This window comes from Pogona vitticeps, chromosome 4, assembly GCF_051106095.1.
Source record: "Pogona vitticeps strain Pit_001003342236 chromosome 4, PviZW2.1, whole genome shotgun sequence".
Taxonomy (NCBI): domain Eukaryota; kingdom Metazoa; phylum Chordata; class Lepidosauria; order Squamata; family Agamidae; genus Pogona; species Pogona vitticeps.
Genome location: NC_135786.1, coordinates 1,626,586 through 1,645,098, shown reverse-complemented (window position 1 = coordinate 1,645,098; position 18,513 = coordinate 1,626,586). Strand labels below are relative to the sequence as shown.

At 55.3% G+C, this 18,513-nt stretch overlaps 1 protein-coding gene across 1 annotated transcript in view; it reads right to left on the bottom strand.

Annotated features, from left to right (window-relative positions):
* Window positions 1-12,051, bottom strand: part of VSTM2L (V-set and transmembrane domain containing 2 like) — a 69,600-nt gene extending 57,549 nt beyond the window's left edge. The window contains exon 1 of the mRNA XM_078392243.1: window positions 11,812-12,051. Coding sequence (XP_078248369.1) covers window positions 11,812-11,923 — 112 coding nt within the window. The 5' untranslated portion in view covers window positions 11,924-12,051. The remainder of the gene's footprint in view (window positions 1-11,811) is intronic.
* Window positions 12,052-18,513: the final 6,462 nt, after the last annotated feature.

Sequence of the window (18,513 nt, the reverse complement as noted above, 5' to 3'; positions counted from 1 at the left end):
ATCGGGGCTGGTTGCTCCAAAGACGGGGCCCTCAAGCACCCTTTCCTCTCTGAGAAATCAGAAGGAGCTCCTGCCCAGGAGAGGAAGAACTTAGAAAAGGCAAGCTCCTTCAGAAACAGGGCGCTAGAGGAAGAGTCCCCGGTGCTTCCGGGAATCTCTCTTCTACAGATGTGCTCACAAGGATGACGTGGTTCCCAACCTTGGGTCCCCAGATGTTCTGGGATCACAACTCCCAGAAGCCTTCACTACTAGCTGTGCTGGCCAGGATTTCTGGGAGTGGCGGTCAAAGAATATCTGGGGACCCAAGGCTGGGAGCCACTGCAGTAATGGATTGCTGGACCCCTGGCCGCCCAGTGGGTCTAGGCCACTGGGCGGAAGAGAGAAAGCAAAGTATCCCATAATAGGGTGATGAACCTCATATGAGCGTCGTGGCAACAGTAGTTAGACTACAGTACTGTAATCAAGCCCCTGCTCACAACCTGAGTTCAACCCCAACAGGTTCAGGTTGCTGACTCGAGCCAACTTGACCTCAACCTTCCATCCTTCCAAGATCAGTAAACGGAGGCTGATATGTAGCCTCCATAATTAAATTGTAATCCCCCCCAGTGAGTGCTTTAGGCCCTATGGGGCAGTATATACACTTTCCTTTTTGCTTTGCATTTGATGGCCAGTAACTTGAGGGTGGGGGTGGTACAGAAAGGGGGCACCTAAAAGTCATGCAGAAGAGTCTATGAAGCCGTAACAGCTGAACAGTGCCAGCCTGCTTGCCTACACCCCAGTCTACCTCTGGATGCTGGAGATGGGAATCACCCAGATAGAGAGTTCACCTGGAGCTCACTGGAAGCCTCCCGAGAACTGTGGGGTGTGTGTGTCTCCCAGTGGGTGCTTAGTGGGCAGGAACGGGGCAGAGACCAGCCAGACCTCGGCCACCATCACCCTCCAAGGAGCTCAGAGGTGGCTGGCCCATGATGCACACAAGGGAAGCCCTCCCGGGTCTGGTGCAGGAAAGAGGCTGGACTGGAAAACTGCGCCACTTGTCGCTCTCAGTGCACGCAGGCCACGCTTGGCCGGAAAGACTGAGGGCCCATAGAAAAGTCCCTCTCTTCTGTCTGCCTGCCTACTCCTTGGGAGACACATGGGTCAGTGGAAAGGCTACCTTGGTGGTGGCCCTCAGTGGCAGCTTTCTTTCTTTTCTCGTGGTTCTCTCCCTGCTAAAGGTTCCTGTTTCCTTCAAAACAGCTGTGAAATGTTCTGGGGTTTTTGTTTGTTTGTTTGTTTTCTCATGCCTTTGGGTCCAGAGAGTTGGGAAAGGTTTTCAACCTGGAGGGAACCTGACGGGCTTTTATGCAAAGCCAGGGAGGAGGCGCCTGCTAGCTCAGAAAGAGAGGGAGGAACGTTGGGGAGCAGGAGAGGCTGAAATGAAAGCTCAGATGTTCAGCTTGGCAGGGTGACCTATGTCTGCTTTACATTTTAACCTTGTCTTTCCCCCAAGGAGCTCAATGTGGGGCTGATGTGGTTGTCCTCCCCTCCTTGTGTGTCCAACAACCTAGCGAGGTTGATCAGGCTGAGGGAGAAACCCAGTCCCTTTCATGGCTCAGCACCAAATTATAGGTTCTATAGACCAAAAGATGATGTGACAGCTGAAAATGGGATTTGATTCACAGAGGTATGATTCTGGCAGACCTGTGCATCTGAGAAATCAAACTTTCCCAAATGAAGTTGGCAATTCCTTCCTCAAGACCAGTCGCAAGACAACGCAGGCTAATTTGCAAACAACAAGAGGTGCAGACAACCTCCGAAGTGGCCGTCAGATGCTTTCAGGAGTTCAGGAAATCCTTCTCCAACAAGGCGGTGTGTGTAATGCGTGGATTGGCTATTGGTGAGAGCTTGAACTGGGATCTTGCAGCTCCCGGCTCAGCACTTTAGCCACTAAACCAGACTGTCTCCCACATTTTGAGCTAGCTGGGTTGCAAGTTCTTGCAAATGAACGCATTCAAAGATCCAGGGAAGTTGTTGCAGGACTTTTCCCTGAGCTGCATGATGAACTCGTGGGACTGCACCCATGGAAGCGGGGGGGGGGCAACGATCATCAAGTCCAACCCCCCCGGCTGAAGCAGGAAATCCAGTTTTAAAGCCTCCTTGACAGGTGGCCATCCAGCCTATACAAGAGAGCAAGCTGTGGGGATGCAGAAAAACCCACAGGTGTGAGTCACAGAGGCCACGAAGAAGGATCCTGTATCCTTAGGAAAAGACAGGAGGACAAAGCTGTCGTGTCATACATTTAGGAAGATGTACAAAATGCTTGTGCTCTGCAGTGGCCATGCCGGTGGGGGATTCTGGGATCTGTAGTCACACACACTACTGTTCCCAGGCTGTGGGAACTAGGCCTTTTAGAAACCGAGGCGGGTTGCTGCAGAAGGAGCGTTCAACTAAGTGGAGATTCTTCCTCTCGAATACAAGCCTTCGCGAATACATACTTCCTCTCCTTTATTGATGTCTTAATTGCTTCTTAACTTGTCTTATATTTTAATTAATCTGTTTTATGTTTTAATTATTGTGCTTGTTCTATTTGATTTTAGTCTTCTCCGTTTTGAGGCCTAATGTTTTTGAGACGAAAAGGAAGGCCCCCGCCTCGCAAACAGAGAGATAAATAAATAACCACACAAGGGAAAGAACGACTCAAAATGCTGAACTCAAAATTACGAATGTAAGGTGCCCCTTAATTCCCCTCCACGAAAAAAAGCACACACAGGGAAGGAGGCTTAAAACCAGCACCACCACAACCGTTCCCACCAACTCTTTGGCCTAATATAGAAGCGGGGAGAGATGTCTGTCTGTTGCTGCTGCTGCTGCTGCTGCTGCTTCATCCTTATCTTAGAACAGCAAGGTTGAAAGGGACCCTGTGGGTCATCAAGTCCAGCCCCTATTAAGGAGGCCCAGTGGGGGACTCCAACTCCTGACCTCTGGCTCCCCCCAGCCAGAGGCCGAAACCCTTCTCTGCTTTCTGCTGCCCTGACGGGAGAAGGTGCTTGATTCAGACTTCTCTCCTTCTCTCTTGGGGCCGCTATCCAAAGCCAAGAGCTCAGCCCAACTCTTTGTCCCCAAGGAGAGCAGAGCCGTCGACTCAACTGGACACCTGCTCAGCCACCGGTTGTGAAAACTGCACTGGTCCAGCGGATGGGCTCGAGCCGAGATGAGCGGACAGATGTAGCCGCCACTCTTGGCGACTTCGCTGTTTCTTCAAAAAGCTGGATTTTGCACCATCTCTGCTTTTTTGCTGTAGTTTTATCTGCTGTTATTTAACATGTTGACATTATATTTTATAGTGGATTTAAGCTTTTATTGTGCGAACCCCTCCGATACCTTCAACTATTGGATGTCATAAAAATAGAATAAATAAATCAATATCAACCAAGGGATATAGCAACGGTACTGGATCGAGGAAGGCAGCTTCTCTTGAGCGGAGGGGTGCTCCCTCCAAAGAATCAGATACAGGGCTTCAGAGATACATGGCAGCTCACAGACTCGGCGCTCTTAACGGAGAGGCCCAGGGCTTCAGCGGCCATGAGGGCCTCCCTGCCAGCTTCAGCTCATTCACAAAGCACAGCTGTATTTGGAAGCAGGACTGCAACGCTCTTGTAACATCTGGACTAGATTATCGCAATGCACTCTTTATGGGGCTGCCATTAAAGATGGTTTGGAAACCTTCCTTGGTACCGAACGCAGCAGCAAGGCTGTTCATAGGAGTGGGGCACAAGGAACGGCATATGCCTCTTTCTTACCAATGAACGCTAAGCCTCCCTCGGTTTCCTGGTGCATTTCCTAGTACTTGGTTTAACACTGAAAGCCTGACATGGACTGCAGGGACTCCATTGCCCAAATGACTGCCGGTCCCCCAGATGGGCCCTGCTGTTGCTTGAGCCCAAAGACTGTGACGACGATGGAGGAGCCCGAAGGGCAGGGTGTTCCCAGCATTGGCTCCAGATTTCTGAGATCCCCTCCACACCGGTTATTTTTTAAATAACTTCTTCTTTTTTAAAAACCCACTGAAGAGTTTTTTCTTTCAAGATGCTGTTCATTTTAGGGATGTTTAACTACATCCTTTAAGAATAATTGTACATTTGTGCCATTGTGGTTTTAGCTGTGGTTTATACATCAGCTGATATTTCTAAAGGCTGTTTTGGAAATCTGCTTCATAAACAAATGGGAGAACTAGTCCCCCATTTCATCTCCCCACCTCCATGTCTAAAAAAGAGGGGGCTGAGGTCTGCCTCTCCCTCCTAGCAGGGGGATGGCATCGTGCGGGGGGGGGCTACAAAAGGAAAATGTGGTCTGACTCCCCTCTCATTCACATTCTCTCTCTCTCTCTCTCTCTCTCTCTCTCTCAATTTCTTTCCTTCTGTCACATGCACACCCACTACCATTGTCTGCACAGATGTCAAGAGAGTGCTCTCCAGCAAGGAGATGATGGAAAATGCTGTGCGTGCCTTGGAGGCTGTTTCCACATGCCACACTTCAGCTAAGGGTTTTTGTTGTTGCCTCGTTGCCTGCTGTTGTTGCATTTTTCCCCAACTGTAAATCATCAGCAGGCGCCACATTGATCAGAAATATCCATTTCAGTTCAAGACTTGTAATCACGCAGACCTTGTTCCAAAAACGGTTCTTGCAGCAGAAGGGTTAGTCTGTCTGAGGCATGATGAGAAAGCAGAGCATCCATCAAAAAAACACACCATCATCCACAGACAAAAATATGCTTTGAAATCCAAGCCTGCCAGGACATCTCTCTCACGCCTGAGTCACCACGTTAGGTTTCTATCGATAAAGGGATGGAATAGGTTTACCCCAGGGGAGGAGGCGATGTGGGTGTGGGTGTCATGATGGACATGCCAAAGAGGAGGGCAAAGACTTGTTCTCTCTGCTGTTCCAGAGGACAAGGTTAGATCTACTGGGCTTCCGTTACAATGAGTGTTTCTCACGTGAACCGTAAAAAAGCATGTTTGACTGTAGGAACTGACTGACAATGGAACAAATCCCAAAGGGGGTCGGTGGGCTGTCAATTCACCTCCGACTTATGGCCAGCCCATGAATGAGTTATCTCCAAAATGTCCTGCCTTGCTCAGCTCTTGCAAACTCAACGCTGTGGTTTCCTTTAGGGAGTCAGTCCATCTTGCATTGGGTCTTCCTCTTTTCCTACTGCCGTCCCTTTTCCCCAGCATGATGATCTTTTCCAGAGAATCTTGCCTTCTCGGGAGGTGCCCAAAGTAGGACAGCCTCCATCTCAACGTTCTTCCCTCCAGAGAGAATTCAGGCTTGATTTGATCGAAGGTCTGCGGGTTCATCTTTCTGGCAGTTCACAGAGTATCCACAAAGCTCTCCTTCCGCACATTTCAGACAAATTATTCCACCAACCTAACCCTGGTCAGCTTTTTTAACTGCCCATCTTTCACACCAGCTTCCTTGTCTTCATGGTGTGAATAAAAAGAGTGCAGATGATCTTGACCTTGGTCTCTAGTGACTCAACTTTACACTTGGTCATTTCTAGTTCCTTCATCACTGCCCTTCTGAATCTCAGCCTTCTTCTGAGTTCTTGGCTGCACTGTGCCTTTAACCAACATACACAAAATCTCTAACCACTTCAGTTTCTCCGTTGCCAACATTAAAGCTGTTTAGTTCCTCTGTAGTCATGATTTTGGATTTCTTAAGGTTCAGCTGCGGTCCTGCTTCGGCACTTCCTTCCTTCACTTTCACTAAACGTCGTTTCAAATCATTGCTGCTTCCTGCCAGTAAGACGGTGTCATCTGCATATCTTAAATTAAATTGATGTTCCTTTCCACCAGCTCTTACTCTTCTGGTGGTTCATGCCCATTTCTAACAAAGACCTTCTCCTCTGTAAGGCCTTTTGCCATGTACATGAAATTACTTCGTGTTTTTTCCATCTTGGGAATTTTGTGCAACAAAAACAAAAAACCAACCAAACAAAACCCACACCTTTCCTGCTAAGGTGATAACTTGGTTGAGGCCACCAGGAAGTTCCCTTCCCTTCTCACCAGTGCGGAGAAGGATATTTGCTGTTCCTCATCCGTGGAAGGGAGAGAGAGAGAGAGAGAGACTCGTCCTTTCAATCTGGTCTACGAAGCCACCTCAAGCTTTCTCCTGGCACAGCTGTTAAAGCAGGCACCATCAGTCTTGTCTTGGCTCATCGTTTTTCTTCCCCCCCCCCCATCGGCATGGGGAGCTTTATTTTTGCTGAAGCTCACCCCAAATTGCCACCCTTGCCCAGATGCTGACTCTCTGCCTTCTCAGACTCTTAGCCACCCACCCATTATGGTTTCATCTGCAAATCGGGTGAGAACCCCATCAACTCTTTTATCTTAACTCATCCGCTTATCAGTCTGGAAGGCCTTGTTCTTGAAAAACCCTCGCGGGGGGGGGGCTCTTTTCCATCACATCATTCCCCTGCCCCCAAAACGCTTATATAGTGGCAGCCAGATTGCTTGTTACTGGAGCTTTTCCAGGCATCGGAGTTGAACGGACCAGCCCGTGACTTCACTTTCAGAAATCAGAAACAGAGGCTCTTAAGATTCCTGCTGCAGATGCCCCGGATGCCCCAAGGAGCTCGTTGCCGGGCTTGGAAGAGCTAAGATCCACTAGAATGGTTGGGTCATTTCCGCACCACATCTCATGCCTTGAGCTGCAGCTCCTTTGCATTGCCTCTGTCTGTTCGAGGATGCTTTCTCTCCCGGGAGAGCACTGGGCAAACCTATGGCTGATAAATAACCTATGAACTACGTCTGTAGCAGAGCGTCATCTTTGCGACCTGCTCTGCCTACACCCAAGCATTTCTGCAGAGAGGCTAACAAGCCAAAGCTGAGAGAATCTAAGCACAGTTCAGGCGCCACAAGGCACCTGGTCAAAAACACAGCGGCGTCCACAATATGAGCTGGAAGGGGAAGTGGCCCGGATTATCGGCTGCAGGCATCCTGGCCCTCCGTGGGTTTGAGGTGCTGGCCTCGGTGGGCGTCCTTGATCTCGATTCGACCAGCATTTCCTCTCTGGATTAGGAAACGGAGCGACGGGGCCAGCTTTCTCTGGCATTGTGCATTTCTGTCTTTATTTTGCCCAAAGAAGTTTGAGGAGATTGGATATTCTTGCCGGTTGTTCCCCCATCTCCTGACTCCCACCAAGCTCCCGTCAGGAACGTTGGGGTGGTGGAGAAGTGGGTCCCAGGAAAAGCTCAGGGCGATTCCCCTTTTGCAGGGAGTGGATCATGCCAAGCAGACGGGGCAGCGTGGCTGAAGAGCAGAAGGAAAACACGGCCACGCCGGGGGGGGGGGGGAATTCCCTGAGTGGAAACTCAGGAAAATCTTGCTGAACGCCGGTGATTTCTATGAAGATACCATCCTGTGCCCTGCCTTCCTTGTCCAGCAACTGTCCCCCCTCCGAGGGGTCGAGCGAGCAATGGGAAGGGTAGAAGCTGTGGCCAACTAAAGGGCATGCCCTGACTCTCCTCTCCAGAGGCTTTTTGGCCAAAAGTCTCTGTCAGCTTCCTGTTTCGGGCCACACACCTCAGTCTTGGAGACCTCTTGTGGGCAAGTGGGCCGGCGCATGCCTGCCTGCTACAGAGGCATTGATCCTTTGTTTTCCTGGAGAGAAAGTTCAGAGGCAGGGAGGAGGAGAAGATGAGGGAGGGGGAAGAGGAGACGGGTCTGGGCTGCAGCGTAAACTGCTGGGTGAGAGACTTGAGCAGCCAGGCGGGCTGCTGTACCAGGAGAAAGAGATGCCAGCCGGGTGTGTTGTGCCGAGGTCTGATCACCGCACCGTCTGTCAGAAGCATGAAGGGGAAAGCGAGGGACGCCGCCTAATTAAGGAGGAAAAAGGATTTCTAGCTGGCCACTCGCTCACAGCGATGCTGGCAAATGGCAAAGGAGTGGGACGGAAATCCCAAGCCCTTGGCAGTTTGCAAAAAGGAGAGTCGTTTCACAGCCAGATCCACTGAAGTCTACCAAAGAAGGTCAAGGTGAGAAGAGGCGTGGCAGCCGGAGCTGTGAGAAGTGAAGCCTTTGCCAGCCCAGAGAAATAACTGGTCTGGAAACGGGCACCAACGAGAGAGGCGGGGAAGACGTCCCAGACTAGAGAGAGAAGCCAAGGAGGTCCCCTACGGCCTCTTTTCCGGGGCCCTCCAGAGGTGGCACGGCTACCGTTCGTCCAAGAGACCGCGGAGAAGGGTCAGAGCGCTCCCCACCTCGGCCTGCCGTTCCTGCAACATTCTGACCAGCCCCGGCGGTGTTTGAACATTCCCCCCCTCCCTTGGTCAAAGAAGCCCCGGAGGCATCCCTGGATGTAGCTCAGAGGCCGGAGGGGCTGGAATACAGCCGGCCCTGTTCCTGCCAAGCCAGTCTTTCGGCTCGGATTGATGGGGAGGTATATCTGGTTGGGGAGAACCGCCAGCCAGCCAGGGACCTCCCCGTCGACCCTCGAGAATACAAGGCCCCCAAAAACCTTGTTCCTTAGCGAAAAGAGCTTGGCAAGGGCGGCATCCCTAGAGAGCTTGCCGGCTTCAGTCGGAAGCAAGCTTTGTTCTCTGAGCAGAGGAAGCGGGAAGAGTGAGCGGTTTCAGGAGGCACCAGAGATGGCTGCTCTCTGCTGGGGTCAGGATGCTGTGCCCCCCTTCTGAGGCAAAGGTGGAAGCCACATCACGACCTACACAAGCCCCCCCCCCCGAGGGCCCCATTAGAGAACAAGAGCTCCTTGTGAGTAAGCGGCTGCCCCCTTGGTTACTAAGAGCTAGGTCTGGCATTCCTGATGACCTAAACGTGAGCCCCCGGGCCAGACTCTGAGCACTCCTGCCCCTCCCAAACCCTCCCTTCCACCCAGATGGGAGTGGGAGCAGGGGGCCCTTTCACCCCACCCCACGCCCCCAGGCTTTGGACCTCCTGCCTCCCCGGGCTTGGCATGCCACCCGAAGCAGGGCCTCTTTGCTGCCACTTGGCCCACCGCTTTCGGGGGCTGCCCCTCCGCACCCTTGGGAGCAAAACCCGAAAGACAAGGGGACCGTCCGGGCTTCTCGCACACCTTCCGGCGAGACGAGGCTCTCTCTCTCTCCCGGCCGCCCTGACAGAACGGGGGTGGGGGTGGCGGCGGCAGGCGGTCCCCTCCCTCCCACCCTTCACGCTTGTGGCGGACCCGGGCGGCCCTCCGGAGCCAACGCTAAGCCACTGCCTGAAACCATCGGGGGGGGGGAGGGGGCGGCCGGAGGGCCCGGCTTTCTCCAGCCTTCGACCGAGGCCGATGAGCTGACCTTTTCTCCCACCAGGAAAGGACTCCGGGCACGGCCCACCGGGTGGGCCAGGGACACGCCTAGCAAGGTCTCCTTTGTGGACTACAGAGGCCAGAATCCCCAGACAGCGAGGCTGCTGTGGATCGTCACCTCGCCCCCCCCAAAAAACCCTCCAGCCTTTCCAAGTGGTCTCTCCGTCCGCCCCGGCCCCCGTTGGCCCTGCCTTCCCATCTTCTCCGCTCCCCGCCGGGGGGGGGGCTTCCCTCGCCTCTTTCCCACCCGGAGGGCGTTCGTTCCCGCTGCCGGCAGGGAGGAGGCGGGCAGGCGGGCAACGGGTGGCCGGCGGAGGGCGAGGAGCTTGTTCCACACGACCCCCGATCTTCATTCCCCCCCCCTCGTCGTCAATAAAGGGGGTCGCCTGCGGCGAGGCCGGCCGAGCGCCCGCCCGCAACCAGACCAGCCGGGCCGGCGGCGTCGGCGGCGCGTCCCCGAGGGCGGTCCCCGGCCCCTCGGCCTTTCCCGACGCCGAGCCCTCCGGCGGGCGGGCAAAGCGCTGGGGCGACGGCCGGCGGGGAAGGTGGCGCGCTCGGAGCGACGCTGCCGGCGGGGGGGGGGGGAGAGAAACAGGCCTGGAATCCTCCTCTTGCTCCCCCCCCGGTCTAGCCCCCCCACACACACACACCTCTCCGGCAGAGCCAGGCCGACCCTCGGCTCCGGGCCCTGCCGCGAAAGGGGGCGAGAGGAGCCGCGGCGCCTTCCTCCGGCGGAAGGAGTCGGCCGGAGAGCAGCCCCCCCCCCCCGGGGCAGAGGCTCTCCCGGCCCACCCGGGGCTCCCTCGCCTTCCTCCTCCTGGCGCTGCAAGATTCACCCCAAAGGGACCGGGCAGTGGACGGGGGGGGGGGTCGGCGGCGGGGGGGGGCGAGTGACCCATCCGCCAAGGACCGTCCCCCCCCGGCTCCCCCTTTCCTCGAGCCCCCCCACCGCCTCCGCTGCCCTGGGGGTTCTGCCCCTCTCGGCGCCCGACCCGGCTCCGCGGGCAGATCCAAAAGTTAGGCGGCAGAAACTAGGGCCCTCCACGGTTTCTGGCGGACGCGGCAGCTTCTCCCTGCAGGAAAGCGGGCTCTGCCCCCCTGAAGTAAGTCTTCGGGGGCCCCAGACCCGTCGTCGCCCGGACAGGATCCCGCCTTCCCCGCGAAGGCGAAAGGAGCCCAGCGCGATCCAGCCCTGCCAGGCCGCCTCCGGTCCCGCTCCCTGCTCCCACGAGCGAGACGTCGGGCACCACCCCTCCGGCTTTGCCCTGCCCGGGTCGCTTCTCCCTTCTCCGGGGGCCCCGCGCAGCCCCCCCCCCATGCCCAGCCTCCTCCCAGGCGGCGGAAGGACACGAGCTCCAGCTGCCGGCGGGAACGTGGCGCCTCGGGGTCCCAGCCCGTCGGGCCGGCGTCCGCCAGCGACTGCGCTCCCTCGGGCGGAGAGAGCCGCCCGGCCCCCGCCCCCCCTGCAGCACCCCCTTCCCCACGCAGAGCCCGGAGCCCGCTTCCCCAGGGTCCTCGGGGGTGGGAGGGGAGGGGCCCGGAGCCCGCTTCCCCAGGGTCCTCGGGGGTGGGAGGGGAGGGGAGGGGAGGGGCGGAGGAGGCAGTCTCTCCTCCCCCCGGTCACACAGCCTGCCATGCTGCAGGGCTCCCTTCCGCCCCACGTCGGGGTGCGGGGGTTACAAATAGTACCTGGGCGGTATTTCACCCCCCCCTTTCCAACTAGGAAGGGGAAACCAACAGGACCCGCGCAGAAGCCAACCTGCCCCAAGGGGGAGCGCAAACAGCCCAAGCCAGCCGCGCTCTCCCCCCCCCCGCACCCTCTCGCTTTCCCCTCCCCGCCGGCTCTCAACACCGCCCCCCTTGACTCAGTGGAGAGGAGAGGGTCCGTTTCGCCTGCGCGCACCCCGAAAAGCGGGCCCCTAGTAGCCATATCCCGGGGGGAGGACCCCCTCCCCAACAACAGGCGGAGACGACCCGCGGCCAAACGCCCGCCCAGCCCCGCGCCCGATCCACAGGCCAGAGCCCCGCAGTTGGACGGGGAGGGCCCCGCTGGCCGGGGCGAGGAAGAGGAGGCGGAAGCCCGGCGGGGCGCGAAGACCTGGCAAGTCACCCCTCCGCCACCCTCGGGGCCAAATAGCGCAGGATAGGATCGGGCTCTGGCGACAGGGGGCGCCCTTTCTGAGCAGCCCTCTTGGGGCCATCAGGACCCCCACCCCGACCAAGACCCCTTCCCCTCCAAGGGCCCCCCTGGAAACGAGGCGGGGGCGGATCCGGGCGCGGACAACCTTGCCGTCCCCCCGACCCCCACCCCCACCCCCGGCAGCGGAGCGACACGGGTTCGAGGTGTCGGCGGGGAACGTGGAGCGGTTGGGCGGCGGCGCGCAGGCAGAGACGCCCGGACCCCCTGCCTGACCCCCACCCAGCGGCTCCCCCACCCCTCCCTCCCTCCCATCCCCGTCCGGCTCGCCGCCCCCTCCCCGTCCGCCTCGCAAGGCTACTCACCGTTGCCGGCGATCTGGTTCTCCCACTGCGGGGGACGCGAGGAGGCGCCGAGCTGCAGGTAGAGCCCCAGGGAGTGGCAGAGGGCCAGGGTCAGGCCGAAGGCGCCCCCCATCGCGCTCCCCTCGGCGGCGTGGCCGGACCCTCCGGCTCACATCCGGCAGGGCGAGCGGAGCAGCCGGCGGGGCCCCCTTCCTTCCCCTCCCCGCGCCTCGCCTCGCCTCGCCCGCCGCTCGGGCTGCTCGCCTGCTCGGCCGCCGCCTCGGGCTGGGCTCCCTGGGCGGCTGCCTTGCCTTGCCTTGCCTTGCCTTGCCTGCCTGGCTCCCTGCTTGCCTGCCTGGCCGGCCGGGCGACGGGCTGGGGCTGGCGGCTTAGCTGCCTGGCTGGAGACTGCGCGGGACTCTTCCCCACGGCGGAGGGCGCCACTGTGCCGCGGCCACCTCCCCGTCCGGCGGAGGGATCCGCGCCAGCCCACCAGCCAACCAGGCGGCTCCCGCTTGATGGATCGCCAAAGTTTCTCCGAGGGGATCGTTTTTAAAGCCGCCGCGGCGGGGTTGCTGCCGAGGGGAGGGGGCGAGCGGAACGGGGCGGGGGGGGGGAGGGAGGGAAGCAGAGGGAGGGGTCTGCAGCCCACTCCCCCCACCCGCCTTTTGGGGGAGGGGGAGAGAGGGTCTGTGAGGGGGGCGGGGGGCTACACGGCGCCTGCTCCCCACCTGGCCGCCGAAGTTCCCCCCCCCGCCCCACCCTCCCCGTTTGCTGCTTTCTTCTCTGCTCCTTCCCGAGCAAGGGTCTCTCTGGGTGGGTGATTGGGGAGGGGGCCCAGCGTGGACGGCCCGGCCGGAATCGCTCTCAGCAGACCACCCCACCCGCGGCTCGCCTCCTCCGCTCTCCTCTCGGCAACGGCCCTTCCTAGACAGCTCTCCCCCCCTCCCCACACCCTCACACAGGGAGTCTCCGCTGGGCCCGGGAGCGCCGGCCTTTCAGCACCATGGCTCCGGACAGCGCCCGCCGGCCTTTCAGCACCAGGGCTCCGGACAGCGCCCGCCGGCCTTTCAGCACCAGGGCTCCGGACAGCGCCCGCCGGCCTTTCAGCACCCAGGCGGAGGGACAGCGCCCCGCCGCCACCGGGCAGGCAGCGAGGGAGAGGGTGCGGGGGGGGGCTGTAGGAGGGGGGGAAGCCTCGGTGGCTCAGGGTCCTTTCAGGGCTTGGCCCGGGCCCTTCCGGACCAATTTCCCGCAGCCAGGGAAATGGCGTTGGCTCAAAGCAGATCTCTAAGGGCAGCAATGGAAGTGCTTTATTATTTATTTAAAACATGTTTGCCACAACTGGTCCTCCTTCAAAAGACCCAAGGCGGCTTACATCACTAAAAGACAATGGGACAATGAACAACCGTGAGTAGACAGTGGGAGGGAGTTCCAGAGTCTCTGGGAGCAGCCACAGAGAAGTCCCTCTCCTGTGTCCCCAACCAAACATACCTGTGAAGGTGGTGGGGCCGAGAGAAAGGCCTCTCCAGATGATCCTAACACTATCAAGTGCCTGTTTATAACTAGAATATGGCTTGACTGCCGTCTCAAAGTGAGCCACAAGACTTTCAAACCATTTAAAGCCATCTTTTAAAACTGGCCCACTCACACAAGACCAATGAAGAAAACCAGACCATCATGTCAATGGGCCTCAAGCGCTAGCTTGAACAGCTAGGTTTCAACAGCTAGGTTTTCTCCTCCTCCTCCTCCTCCTCCTCCTCCTCCTCCTCCTCCTCCTCCTCCTCCTCCTCCTCCTCTCAAGGCCAGGAGAGGAGAAGTCGCTCTGCTGTGCCACCATGGTCCTCCTCTTCCACCCAGCCCAGTCTTTTAGCAAAAGAAGGTTGTTGGGCACCACACAACAAACTTTGTAGGCAAACTTGCCATCCCTTCTATTTTCTTTCATTCATCCTATTAGAGAGAATAACATTTTTGAAACATCCTAAACCAGAATTGTCTTTTCTCATTGGACTCTCTGAAGCTTCTCTAGAAGATGGCAACGGGCATGGTTTGGCTCTTGAGGCAAGAGGCAAAGCCTGGCAGGGTCATGTCAGCCACATGGTCACGTGCCCCATCTTCTGGCCTTTGCCAGAGGGCTCATCTGCAAACTTTGTGCCATCCATTCTAGAGCATTTGCATCTCTCTGTTCTTCACCTGCAGGACCACCGGTCTGATCTACCTGGGCAAGGCAGAAGTCTGACAGTGAGAGACCTCTTGCCTCTAGCATGTTAGACATCTACCACCATCTTCCATCTTCCATGCCCACTGGAAGGACAGGTCCTGAAGCTGAGGCTCCAACACTTTGGCCATCTCATGAGAAGACTCCCCAGAAAAGACCCTGATGTTGGGAAAGTGTGAAGGCAAGAGGAGAAGGGGACAATGAATTTGACCCAACTCCGGGAGGTAGTGGAAGCCAGGAGGGCCCGGTGTGCTCTGGTCCATGGGGTCACAAACAGTTGGACACGACTTAACGACTAAATAACAACAACAAACTATTGGCAAGTGGTCCAAGACATTGAGCTCTGGATTTCTTGTTCTCGTTTCTCATCTCAGTATTTGGATTCCAGAAAAGATGCTGGTTATTGCCCTTGTTTTTATTTTGGAAGGAAGGAACCACGGAAGTAACAATTGACTGTCTTGCATTTCAATGTAAGTTTTCCCCAGGCCCGAGAAAAATGCCCTGTCCCACTACAGGGAAAGTCCCCCTGGCATCTCAGGGCTGTCAGTGGTAACTGCTCTAAGATTTGTTCTTTTAATCCAGAATCAATAGCAAATTTCATTTAAAAATAAATTAAAGCCGGCATTGGAAATCATTCACTGTGTGGGTTGGGGCTGAATGTGGAGCCATCTAAATGGTTCCCTTTGGCTCATCCATCAATGCCAAATGGTGAAGCTTGAGGGGAGAAGGGGGTTGCTTGGGAGGAGCGCTGATTCATGGGAGACCTTCAATGGATCAGCTGTTAACAGGAGCCGAGCAAGAGAGAAGTTAGACCTTTTAACATACGCTAATGTGAGCTTCCTGAGACGAACCAGCAGCAAAGAAAGTACAGTACAGTAACCTGAGTCTAATGGAAGGAGTGATTTTCCTTGAAATGCAAGCTTCCTTTTTCCAAGCAGACCAGACCCCAGCAGAGAGCAGACTAGAAAAGCTAGAGGCTGACATTAATCATCGTCTCATTGGTTCAGTACTTCTTTTTATTTCCTTTTGCACACAATAATAGTAATGTACCATCAAGTCAATTCTGACTTAGGGTGACCCTTTTTGGATTTTTCCTGGTAGAGTACTCAGAAGTGATTCGTACCCTTCCCTTCTTCTAAGGGCTTCCTGGGATTGTGTATAGTTGCATACAAATTATGCATAGAGATACTCTGTCTTCATTCCCACTCCGCAGTAACAATTGTGTGTATATGTATGAAGATAAGAGGTGTAGAATCAGAATAATTTTGTTACCTGCCCTCCAGTCACCTTTGACTGATGAATGAGTGACCTCCAAAATGTTGTGCCCTCAGCTGCCCTGCTCATCCCTTGCAAACTCCTTCCTTGAGGAAGTCCATCTCATGCTTGGCCTTCCTCTTTTCCTGCCACCTTCAACATTTCCTAGTGTTATTGGTTTTTCCAGAAAGTGTTGTCTTCTCATGATGTGCCCAAGATACAAGAGTCTCAATTTCATTATGTTTGCGTCCAAAGCAATAAGTAACAGTAGTTTGCTTAATAGGGTACCCAGTGTGGTGTAGTGGACAGAGTGAAGGATTAAGACTCAGGAGAACTCACAAGGAGGGGAATCAATCTGGTCAAAACCATTTTTAAGCATTTCACTTGCCATGAAAGCCCAATTAGGTTTGCTATAAGCTGGTTCCAGCAAGATGGCCCTTGACAATGCAACAGACGGCTCAATACATTAGAAAACTGGGGAAATTAGAAAATGATATGGACCCATAGCTCTCCTCATTTTGGCTTGGAGGCTTCTGGTGGCTCTGGCCCATCCATCATTTGCTGAGTCCGCTTGGCCTCTTTGCCTGCCTATCATGCTTTACCCTATTGCACTCACTGTCCCCTGGTACCCCTTCCCTCCTTGGGTTAATTTAACTTCATAGTTTACATGGGCAGCCCTTCAAACAGAAGGTGGTCTTCTGTAAAGTAGGATCCATGACCATCCAGGTGGAAACAGGTTCGTTAGAAGCCCCACCACAGCTCAAGTGGGTTGAGTGTGAGCTGAGTTAAGGTCTGTCCCATCCAGAGCTGGGCAAGTCATGTTTGCATACCCAACGTCATCAGATTTTGGAAACCCAACAAGGCCAGGCCTGGTCACTCCTTGGATGGGAGACCACCAGAATCGCCCATCTAGGATGTCCAAAGAATCCTGCCTGAGACCCTAGAGAGGGGTTGCTGCCTGTCAGAGTTGGGAACACTGAGCTGAATAGGCCATGACCCTGGTTTGGTGTAAGGCAACTTTCCTGGTTCCTATGGCTGCAGGAGAAACAGCAACAACAAACACTCCTCTTCTGCTTCTGTCCAAGGTTGGACAAGAGTTGAGGCACTCGTAAAAAAGGAGGGATCCAGGCTATGAGAGGAAGGGCTAGGTGGGGCAGGGGAGAGGGAGGGAAGAAGAATAGCCAGAGAAAAAGGAGGAGGAGAAGGAGGAGGAACCCAGTGTACCCAGAAGCCGCAGGGAGATGGCATTCAGCAGGGGAGACCAACCACCACACCCAAAACTGCAACCAAGGACAATAAAGCAGACACTTTCTTGGCCAGCCCAGTGAGTCACGCAGCGAAGGTTTTTCTCTGGGCCAGATGGTCCAGGGGCCTCCCGCTCTCCTTCTCTTTGCTGTGAGAAGTAATGAACAGAAAGACCAAAGAGAGTGAGGCAGAAAGGACAACGGCCAGGGTGCACCAAGAAAACCCACTGCTTTCCTTTCCAGAAAGAGGAAAATGTCAACAGCAGGAGTATCCCAAGAACCAAGGGGGTGCTGGAGCCATCTTTCTTTCTATCTGCTGTCTCTGGTGTGCCTGCGAGACTCTTGGATGCTTGGTCTCTGCCTGGGACCCCAGGGAGCCTTGCTGTGCCGAAGCAGCTCTGGGACTAGATGGACGACCACGTGGCTTTCTTGGCCGGCCATCCGCAGAAGCAGAGGGTTCCTCCAGAAGGGGTCCCTCTGCTCCCACACCCTCCCCTGCCCTTCTGGGTCCACACCTGCTCTGGGAGATAAAGGTCACCCATCCAGAAGTCAGAGGGTGAAAACGTGGGAGGGCGGGATACCATAGCCAGATTAAGTTTTACACCAGTAAATAAAATCTTTCCATAAAGGACTCCGGGTCTCTCCTGGCATTAGCGTTTTATAGTCTCTGCCTGTTTCGCTCAGTGCGAAAGGGAGGCCGCCGGCTCCCATTTCTTGCACATTATAATTAAAAGGTGAAAAGTGAATTATAATGGGACACTTGACTAAAATGAAATAGTTACAGCTAATTGCAGCTGCCCCTTCCCTTCTGCTGGATGCAAAATATATTGCTTAGGAGTCGCTCCTTAGCAGGGACCTGTTTCCCACCCCCAGAGCCCAAGCAGGCTTTGACTTCCTTGGATCCTCTGGGCTGGTAGGCATAGAGAGGGGAAAATCTCCAGGCCATGCTGGATAAAGTAGGCTGGGAATTATAGGGAGAATCCTAGAATACTTGAGTTGGAAGGGGCTTCTAAGGCCATGGGGTCCAGCCAAGAATCTCAATGAACCTTCCTCGAAGCGAAATAAAATGAAATTTGAAAAATGACATCATTCCAACTGACTTTCAAAAGCCTTCTCTGCCTGTTCACTCTTCAGAGGGTAGATGAAATTCAGTCTTGGCTTTTTGTGAAGATATGGTGGCATTGCAACCAGAGTAAAGAGTGAAATAGGAGCACAAGTGGGCAGGTGGGTAGAAAGAGATTGGGATCCCCTTGAACATGTTCTTAGCCCAGAAATCTGGGGTCTGTAGGTGGACTGAGCTGACATGTCCTTTACACCACAATCTTCTAGTGCACCGTCTTGGTTTACAACCCAGTCAAATCAAAAGCACTGTTTGCTTCTTCACTCACAAGGGGCAGCCATCTCCCCTAGCTAAGGGAGTGTCAGTATGGGCAAGTTCAGTCTTCTAACCCCCCCTGCCCTTTGGCAGAGTCCACAAGAGAAGATAAGGGTAAGAAACAGCCATATATCTGGCGCTTTATGGCCTTTCCTTCTTCTGGAGCCATTTCTGGGACGGTGCAGCTGGCCCAAGGCCACCCAGGCTGGCGCATCTTTTTCAGGAGGCCCAGGGAGGAATCCAACTCCCAACCTCTGGCTCCACAGCTATATATCTAACTCACCAACCTATCCAACCAATAGGTGTTTAAATGTTCTCCTTTCTTGTATTTTTGTTTGCACCTATATAAGCTGATCTTGAGCCAGACATCCTGGAGAGTGAAGTCGAGTGGGCCTTAGAAAGCATGGCTACCAACAAGCCCAGTGGAGGTGATGGCATTCCAGTCGGACTATTTAAAATCTTAAAAGATGACGCTGTTAAGGTGCTACATTCAATATGCCACCAAGTTTGGAAAACTCAGCAGTGGCCGGAAGACTGGAAAAGATAAGTCTACATCCCAAACCCAAAGAAGGGCAGTGCCAAAGAATGCTCCAACTACCATACAATTGCACTCATTTCACATGCTAGCAAGG